This window comes from Eucyclogobius newberryi, unplaced genomic scaffold (assembly GCF_026437365.1).
Source record: "Eucyclogobius newberryi isolate DKJ021-1_F unplaced genomic scaffold, fEucNew1.0.hap1 SCAF_20, whole genome shotgun sequence".
In the NCBI taxonomy this organism is placed as follows: domain Eukaryota; kingdom Metazoa; phylum Chordata; class Actinopteri; order Gobiiformes; family Gobiidae; genus Eucyclogobius; species Eucyclogobius newberryi.
Genome location: NW_027315835.1, coordinates 8,026,580 through 8,037,020, shown reverse-complemented (window position 1 = coordinate 8,037,020; position 10,441 = coordinate 8,026,580). Strand labels below are relative to the sequence as shown.

At 44.8% G+C, this 10,441-nt stretch overlaps 1 protein-coding gene across 17 annotated transcripts in view; it reads right to left on the bottom strand.

Moving 5' to 3' along the window:
- Positions 1-1,608: 1,608 nt before the first annotated feature.
- Positions 1,609-10,441, bottom strand: part of nrxn1a (neurexin 1a) — a 177,317-nt gene continuing 168,484 nt past the window's right edge. For all 17 annotated transcript variants that reach the window (XM_072456744.1, XM_072456739.1, XM_072456745.1 and 14 more), the window contains one exon: positions 1,609-4,654. In XM_072456744.1, coding sequence (XP_072312845.1) covers positions 4,353-4,654 — 302 coding nt within the window. In that variant the 3' untranslated portion in view covers positions 1,609-4,352. The remainder of the gene's footprint in view (positions 4,655-10,441) is intronic.

The following is a 10,441-nucleotide window of genomic DNA, read 5'->3' as shown; positions in this document are numbered from 1 at the left end:
AGAGTCAGGACTAAACATGGACCGGCCTCCTGCTGGTGCCAGAGTCAGGACTAAACATGGACCGGCCTCCTGCTGGTGCCAGAGTCAGGACTAAACATGGACCGGCCTCCTGCTGGTGCCAGAGTCAGGACTAAACATGGACCGGCCTCCTGCTGGTGCCCAGAGTCAGGACTAAACATGGACCGGCCTCCTGCTGGTGCCAGAGTCAGGACTAAACATTGACCGGCCTCCTGCTGGTGCCAGAGTCAAGACTAAACATGGACCGGCCTCCTGCTGGTGCCAGAGTCAGGACTAAACATGGACCGGCCTCCTGCTGGTGCCAGAGTCAGGACTAAACATGGACCGGCCTCCTGCTGGTGCCCATAGTCAGGACTAAACATGGACCGTCCTCCTGCTGGTGCCAGAGTCAGGACTAAACATGGACCGGCCTCCTGCTGGTGCCAGAGTCAGGACTAAACATGGACCAGCCTCCTGCTGGTGCCAGAGTCAGGACTAAACATGGACTGGCCTCCTGCTGGTGCCAGAGTCAGGACTAAACATGGACTGGCCTCCTGCTGATTGTTTTTACTTGTTTGTATTGTGATTTTAATGCATCTTTGCATTACCTTGCCTATATCCACCAAAGCAAAGTATATTGTTGCACCTGAGGACACGGGACAGAGGGATATGTTTCTTTTCATCCCGTCAAAACACAGAAACTCCACAGAGACGAGCGCTTTGAGTCGCACTTCAAATAACTCTTGGCAACAAAAACCGTGGCCCACTTTAAACACGTCGGACTGAAGGGAAAAGTACTTCAACTGAAATAACTGAATGCAGTACGCCACATTTACTTTGAATACATTGTAACTACATCGTTTCAGAGTAGTTTTATGACACCGTACCTTTAATTCCACTTGAGTAATATTTAGTCTGAAGTAACAATACTCTTATTTTAGTATGAGCTAATATTTGCTGCTTCAGAAATGATTTACTTTGGTACTTTTTGGGTCGGGGCATTTTAGGCTATTTTTAGAAGTTGACTAGTAATTTATTATTTTTGTCAACTAGTCAAACTGTTAATTTATGTTTATATTGTACATTAAGACTTTTAAAATCCATTATCAACCAAATAAAGATTGAGAAACAAGTGACCGAAGGCTGAAAAGAGAACATTTATGAATAAAACGCATCAGAAAATAAACAAATCAGAATTTTTTATACGCTTTTTGACATTTTAATTTGAATAATGCAACAGTCTTTATCATCAAAGGTCTTTTTTATATGTGTTTAGCTCTGTATTGTGCATATAAGAATTTAAATGATCAAAATACTCATCATATTTAGTCGAATATTGCATTGTTTCATGTTTTATCTTTTCAATTACACAAACTCACAAATATTGAATCATATTAAAACACATTTATGTATTTTATAATACATTTTACTTTTACTTACTTGAATATTTAAAGTCGTTACTCTTGATTCACTGCAAAAAAAATTGTGTTTTTTTTGTTAGAAGAGAAAAGTTATGTTGTGTATTTGTACCTTTAATATTTAATTCATCGCTGCAGCTTTGACACAAATAAACACACTTCCTGTTTGCTGGAGCAGGAAGTCACGCGGGGCTCACTTGGGTAATATTTTATTTACTCAGTAATCTTCAAAACTATTTTTCATAATAAATTTCCACTTTTATGTTCATCAAAGAACAATAAAAATAAAAAGTAAATACTGTAGAAAAATTTTACATATAGAAAATAAACATGGTTAATGAAAAACACCTATAGATGTAAAACGTCCACATGTTGACTCCGCCTCCGTTTGATCCAACACAAGAGAAAGAAATCCAGGGGGCGACGTTTGGGGGGGGAAAAGGAAGTCCGAAAACGCCATAAAAGTTTAGTATTTCGTGACGTCAAACTTGTTAAAATCTCACTCGCAGCACAGCAGTCCCTCCGGTGTCGTTCCGCCCCCGTTTCGCATGCATTCGATTGTTTTTTGTCGCTTTGGAAGAACCCCCAAAAACACAAAAAAAAACATGGGCGGGTGGGCTGGGCTTCGCTTGTTCAAGTCATGGCACAGTTTTTTTCGATTAGTTATTTATGCGGCTACAATTGGCGAGAGTCAACACTTGTTCCGAAGAGAACATGTCCAAGAAACAACAAATGTCCAAGAAGAGCCAGAGTGTGTGTGGGGGGGAAACCGAAGATTTAGAGACACTTTTTATTTAAGTTTCACTTCTGTCTCGGAGCGATCAATCATGTCTGTGAGATAAGGTTGTGTGCACGCTTGGTTAGACCTGGTTTAGACCTGGTTTGGATTGGGTTTGGGCCGGTTCTAGACCTGGTTTACACTGGGTTTGGGCCGGTTCTAGACCTGATTTGGACTGGGTTTAGGCCGGTTCTAGACCTGATTTACATCGGGTTTGGGCCAGTTCTAGACCTGGTTTAGACTGGGTTTGGGCCGGTTCTAGACCTGGTTTAGACTGGGTTTGGGCCGGTTCTAGACCTGGTTTAGACTGGGTTTGGGCCGGTTCTAGACCTGGTTTGGACCAGGTTTGGGCCGGTTCTAGACCTGGTTTAGTCCCAATCGTAACGTAACACAACCTCTTAATAAACCTTCATTAAATTTAACTGTAAATTTTGTGCAATTAGTAAGCAATATTTTGGTCTTTTGTGCCATTTGATTCAATACATCTTGTTTCAGTTTTGTTGTACGTCGCACCCAATCACCAAAGAAAGTTCCAATGTTTGTGAATTTTGTTCACAAACAGTTTGCTTCGCCCTGTGCTATAAAAGACGGCCCGCGGTTTAGCGAGGACAATGCGGGATCGTTCATTGAGCCGGTTCGCTTTCTAACGACGGCGGAAGGTTAACGACTGTTTGCATTTTTAATCAGATCTCGGGCGAATTACAAGTCGGCGCGCTAATGCGACGCCGCGTTGCCTCGTCGCGCTATAAACGGAAAATATCGACACAATTAAAACACGATTGCCTCATTAACCTTTCGTGTGTTTCGGAACAATTTGTAACTTGTTCTTAAAACTGATTAGAAGTTTTTAAAGGTATTTTGGCAACATGTCATAAAAAAGTCACTATTATACATAATCATTTATTCTTATGATTTATTCTGGATCCGTTAGTTATCACAGCAGCAATAACCTTTTTCTTCATCTCTATAAGACTTCGCCGAATTAATTGCACATCAAAATTCATTTCCGTTCATTTAATGTGTCGTGAAATTGATTTAAAACGTGATTTAGCTTCAAGGCTAACTTCACTTTAAGTCAATTCAAATAGAAAACCGACAAACTCAACAAGAAAATCAAACCTTTAAATCTCATATTACATTAATCCCACGACAAAAACAGATTTTTGCACGAGATTCGCATTCAGAATATTCATCTTGACTCTACATTTTGGTACAGATTTCATGTCGTCGTCTTTGATAGCACAGGGTCATCACATCGTCAACCGCTCAACGCACTTTCACCCTTCTGGCCCCTCCCCTTTCTGCAGAAGCATTCGCACATCACGCAACAACTCAAACAGGCATTTCAAACGTTTCATTCCCTCGCTCTTCGATCCCCGTTGGCTTCAAACCGGTCGACGTCGTTCGGGAGACGCCAACGATGTTTGATGTTTGCGGCGTCTCGAAATCTTTTGTATAAACCACACGGAGTAAGATAATTCACGTGCATTGGACCCCTCCCCTCCCCCAAAAGTTCTTCCATGTAGTTTGCCATAACGATTAAATGGTCTTTTTTGTGTCCCGCCACTTTCGCCGTCGTTCCTCTCGCTCGGTCGCCCGAAAGTTCGAAGGCGTCTGGGACGAGTCTATCGAAAATTGCCGCCAGTCTGCGTTGATTGTTTTATTTGAAACATTTAAGATATGTAGTGCTTGTGTGTGCTCGGCGTCTGTAGGTAGCATGATTGGTCTTTTCGAGTTCCCGTCCTGGTCTCGCTTTGTCTTGCTTTTCGAACGTGACGTCGTCCGAAAGAGCTCGGGAGAGGTCCCCCCGAGTCCCGACCGCGCCCAGGAGGGGTCGTGTGTGTGTCCCCCCCGCCGGGCCGTCCCTCCTTTGGTGCTTTTTTCGAAAATTGGAATGACGTTTAACAAAAGCGATCTCTGCTCCCACCGCACGTAGAGACTCCTCGTCGGTCGATACTGTACAAAGGTCATTGCCGTCTCCGGGCGTCGTCTTCCGTGTCCTTGCGTGTGCTTCCATGTGATGTGCTGCCAGGTGTGCGCTCGGGAGATGTTTGTGCTTGCGATTTTTCCGAGTAAACGTTGCGTGTTTGTTTCTGTGTGCATGTTTTGGATATATCTATTTATGTACATATACCGGTAATATATAAATCTGCCAGTTTTCAAACGTAGTACTCCTTGTCCTTGTTCTTCTTGCTCTTGGAGATCTTGGCGATGCCCAGCGGCTTGTCCTTGGCGCTGCCGTTGGGCTGCGTGGCGGAGTTGCTGATGTAGTTCCGGCTCTCGTCCACGTGGTAGGAGCCCTCGTCGCGGTTGCGGTACTTGTACATGGCGTAGAGGAGGATGAGGATGCAGAGGGCGGCGGCGGCCACGATCCCGACCACCATGCCCGTCGTGCTGCTGCTCTCGCGCACCTCGCCCACCGGACCCGTGAAGACTTTGACCTCGGGCAGCGGCGGGCGCGCTGTGGAGAGGGGGAGAGGAGGGAGGGGTTAATTCAGATGTTATTGCAGACGTTAAAATCGACTTTCAATACGTATTCGTTCAAGACAAATTATTTTCCAAGGAAGTTTTACTTCTACTACTTTTACTATTTTGCCACGTTTATATTCTTATTTTAAGCTAAATTATCTTGTGACATGTTCACAAGACAATTTAGCCTTGTCACAAAAGCAATTAAATCTCATCGAGTCAAAACTACAAATTCAGATTCAAATCCAAGATTTTTTATTTTTAGTACAGTAAGTATAATACGGAAAATACACAAATAATAAGTAAAGAGGTAAATAGAAGTAGATAAATAAAGTTAATATGTAAATAGGAGTAGGTAAATAAAGTTAATAGGTAAATAGGAGTAGGTAAATAAAGTTAATAGGACTAAATGGTCTTTCCTGAATCATTTTAAAATGGTCTTGATGCAAATGGTAAAATTAAAGAAACTGCTAACATTTAGTTTACTTTATTACATTTTATTGTTAAAAAATAGTTAAATTGTTTTTTTTATTGTCATTGTAGTATTGAAATAGATATAGAGTTTTCCCCCTTAAATATCAAAACTCTCAAAAGAGTCTGAGATGTACGTAGCAGGAAGTACACGCGGTTCACTTTTCGTGGTCTCGCTGCTTCACGGATTTTCATCATGCATTGTGTTCTGCATTCTGATTGGCTAAACAGTCTCTCCGCGTCTTCTCTACCTGTGTGTCAATAACGTTATGGATTAATTATGTACACATACGTAAAACCGCTTGCCAAATTGAAGTTTGCTAATTCTCTTGCAATGTCAAGTTTCTCTAAAACCCACAATGTTGACAAAACGTTCTGCACCGACAAAGGCACTTGTGGTCGGGCCCAAAAGGCAGCCCGTTCAATGCGCAACAACGCTCGACGCGGGCCAGGTTTTAGGGATGGTTTATTTTCCCCTCTAGTTTTGCATCTATGCTTGGGCCTGTAAAAAGGTTTTGTTCCTTGCTTTCAATGTTTTATGAAACTTGCCTTGCATATTTCATTGTATAATAACTGTAAAAAAATAAAGGTTACTTCGCGGATTTCGCCTATCGCGGGTTCTTTTTTGAACGTAACCCCCGCGATAAACGAGGGTTCACTGTATGCTCTGGTATTGCTGTAATCATTTTCAGATCCGCTCACACAGAGCTGTGCAATGTCTCACATTTGAATCGAGATAAAGATTAATTTGTCGGGCCGTTGTTTTAATGCTTCGTTGAGGGAAAACATTTTGTCTGGTTAAAAGTGCGTCACATTTGCAAAATCCGTTGTAATATAAATATAATCTGAAAAAACAGAAAAAAAAGTGAACTGAATTCCAAAAATAATGGATCTCAATAAAACTGAGCAAACCTGAGGGTCACAGTCATAATTATGGACTTAATCATTTGTGTTTTATTTAACTTTTATATCGAGCAAAGAAACGAAAGAAACAAAGGACAAGCTAAAGCAGGCGGCTAACGCTAGCGACTTTACACTAGTCTTTATTTAACAGTGGTTTATTCTTAATCAAGAGTACCGGTACATACATGTGGAAGGAGTTTGCAAACTGTATACTTTTACTACGACGTCAGTAACACAGTAAAAAAAGCTTCATGTTAACGATAGATATGTTTTCGAAAAGATTTCGTGCATAATTTAAAGGTTGAATGGACGATTTTTTTGGCCCAAATCTGAGTCTTATTTCCTCGTGGCGTGGACTGCCGATTAGTCCTGCCACGTATCAATCATAAAACGCACCTACCGCTCACCTGCAGCCGCGTGTGGCTCGTCCCCACGTTTCCGTGTGTCTGAGCGCATTGATCTATCATAATATAGTTCCCTCAGTGTACGGGACAAAATGAAGACGGAGAAAGACAGTTCGAGCTGCGCACTTCCGCCTGAGTTCTCAAATCGCCGAAAAATCGTCCATTGCGCCTTTAAGGTTCTGACAAATAAATCAAGTTCAAATAATAAATGGCATGTTACATCCGGAGACAGTTACTCTTCGTTTTTTGTTACTTTTCGCTTGAATACTGAAGGGCAGAATGTATTTGCCGGTGCTGCAACGCAACCAAAAAGTGGTTCTGGAGACTTTGGACGTGCTCCTGCTTCTCCGACATCTCTGTAAACTCTCCATCTTTGACGTTGGCTGCGCGCGGTGTTTTCTATAGCACCGAGGAAAGGAGAACAGAAGGCCAAAAAAACATCGACAAACAACTCTCAGCACCAAAATACACTCGCCTACGCGTGGACGGAGCGCGGCAGGTCGAGCAGAAACACTGGCACGTGTTCACAGACCTGTTCTCGGACAGATCTGCCATCATACTGTATACTGAATATTGAAACTACCAAATACCCACTTTTCTACTACGCACTACTGTCTGCACTACATTTCAGAGCGTATGTTTGCCGACTCTGTCATTGTGGTTGAAATAACATCTAAATGTCATCAGAGCGTCGCTGTGCTCAGTAATGATGCAGAAACTGGAGCAAAATGTAAAGGAAATTATGCAAAAACTATAATAAGACGAAGTGCTGCTAAAGTGAAAGGATTTTATCTTATCACGGCTGAAAGAAAACAATTCATGCTCGTGCGATGCAAGATAGGGATCTCACACACACACACCATGTCAAAACAGGGACTACACCTGGACTACACCTGGACTAGAACAGGACTAGAGCAGGACTACACCTGGACTAGAACAGGACTAGAGCAGGACTACACCTGGACTAGCACAGGACTACACCTGGACTAGCACAGGACTACACCTGGACTAGAACAGGACTACACCTGGACTAGAACAGGACTAGAGCAGGACTACACCTGGACTAGCACAGGACTACACCTGGACTAGCACAGGACTACACCTGGACTAGAACAGGACTACACCTGGACTAGAACAGGACTACACCTGGACTAGAACAGGACTACACCTGGACAAGAACAGGACTACAACTGGACTAGAACAGGACTACACCTGGACAAGAACAGGACTACACCTGGACTAGAACAGGACTACACCTGGACAAGAACAGGACTACACCTGGACTAGAACATGACTACACCTGGACAAGAACAGGACTACACCTGGACAAGAACAGGACTACAACTGGACTAGAACAGGACTACACCTGGACAAGAACAGGACTACACCTGGACAAGAACAGGACTACACCTGGACTAGAACAGGACTATACCTGGACAAGAACAGGACTACACTTGGACTAGAACAGGACTACACCTGGACTAGAACAGGACTACACCTGGACTAGAACAGGACTACACCTGGACTAGAACAGGACTACACCTGGACAAGAACAGGACTACAACTGGACTAGAACAGGACTATACCTGGACAAGAACAGGACTATACCTGGACTAGAACAGGACTACACCTGGACTAGAACAGGACTACACCTGGACAAGAACAGGACTATACCTGGACTAGAACAGGACTATACCTGGACTAGAACAGGACTACACCTGGACAAGAACAGGACTATACCTGGACTAGAACAGGACTACACCTGGACAAGAACAGGACTATACCTGGACTAGAACAGGACTACACCTGGACTAGAACAGGACTACACCTGGACAAGAACAGGACTATACCTGGACTAGAACAGGACTACACCTGGACAAGAACAGGACTATACCTGGACTAGAACAGGACTACACCTGGACTACACCTGGACTACACCTGGACAAGAACAGGACTACACCTGGACTAGCACAGGACTACACCTGGACTAGCACAGGACTACACCTGGACTAGAACAGGACTACACCTGGACTAGAACAGGACTACACCTGGACTAGAACAGGACTACACCTGGACAAGAACAGGACTACACCTGGACTAGAACAGGACTACACCTGGACTAGAACAGGACTACACCTGGACTAGAACAGGACTACACCTGGACTAGAACAGGACTACACCTGGACAAGAACAGGACTACAACTGGACTAGAACAGGACTACACCTGGACAAGAACAGGACTACACCTGGACTAGAACAGGACTACACCTGGACTAGAACAGGACTACACCTGGACTAGAACAGGACTACACCTGGACAAGAACAGGACTACACCTGGACAAGAACAGGACTACAACTGGACTAGAACAGGACTACACCTGGACAAGAACAGGACTACACCTGGACAAGAACAGGACTACACTTGGACTAGAACAGGACTACACCTGGACTATAACAGGACTACACCTGGACTAGAACAGGACTACACCTGGACTAGAACAGGACTACACCTGGACAAGAACAGGACTACACCTGGACTAGAACAGGACTACACCTGGACTAGAACAGGACTATACCTGGACTAGAACAGGACTATACCTGGACTAGAACAGGACTACACCTGGACAAGAACAGGACTATACCTGGACTAGAACAGGACTACACCTGGACAAGAACAGGACTATACCTGGACTAGAACAGGACTACACCTGGACTAGGACAGGACTACACCTGGACTAGAACAGGACTACACCTGGACAAGAACAGGACTACACCTGGACAAGAACAGGACTACACCTGGACTACACCTGGACTACACCTGGACTACACCTGGACAAGAACAGGACTAGAACCGGACCAAACCAAGTCTACCTCAGGATTTACAGTAAACAGGCTCAAGGTTACAATACTAACATTTAAAACAATGTCAACAACAACAATTTTCAACACAAATAATAGCACGTTCTTGTGGTTTTATACTAGTTTCAGGCAAACACGGCTCAATTTCAGTGATAAAATGTCTTTTCTCAGCTCTTGGCGTATTTCAGAACCATGTAAAGACCAGGCAACAATTATTCAATCACCAAATCAGTTTAAATAATCGATTGCGATTAATCGATGAGCTTGTCTCGAGGTCCGACGCAGCCCTTAAGCTCGTGTCCCCTTTAGCGCCCTCACTCCTTGTTTCTCTTTCGCTAACAACCGGCAGCGTGTCACGGCCTCCAAATATCTTTATTAATTGCCTCTGCGCGTTGAGCGAGGGGGCGGAGACCTGCCGGGGCGCCAAACACAATGCATCACCGCGACAAATGACTTCACACGCACTTTTGGGTCTAACGCGACAGGCCGGCAGGAGCGGACTGGCAGGAGTGGGCTGGCAGGAGTGGGCCGTCGCTCAGGGCGCCGGCTGTTTGCAAATCACCGCCATTAAAAAAAAAAAAAGATATTAGCGTGAGCCGTGAGAGAGCGAACGAGAGCCACGGTCCGGGTCGTGTTTATCAGTTTTTATTAGAGAAATCTGACACTTTATGACGGCGGAGAGCGAGGAGAGAGAGGAGAGCCAGGAGAGGGAGGAGAGCAGAGGAGAGAGAGGAGAGCCAGGAGAGGGAGGAGAGAGAGGAGAGCCAGGAGAGGGAGGAGAGCAGAGTAGAGAGAGGAGAGCCAGGAGAGGGAGGAGAGAGAGGAGAGCCAGGAGAGGGAGGAGAGCAGAGGAGAGAGAGGAGAGCCAGGAGAGGGAGGAGAGCAGAGGAGAGAGAGGAGAGCCAGGAGAGTGAGGAGAGAGAGGAGAGCCAGGAGAGGGAGGAGAGCCAGGAGAGAGAGGAGAGCCAGGAGAGAGAGGAGAGCCAGGAGAGGGAGGAGTGAGAGGAGAGGGAGGAGAAAGAGGAGAGAGAGGAGAGCCAGGAGAGAGAGGAGAGCCAGGAGAGGGAGGAGTGAGAGGAGAGGGAGGAGAAAGAGGAGAGAGAGGAGAGCCAGGAGAGGGAGGAGAGGGAGGAGAAGGAGGA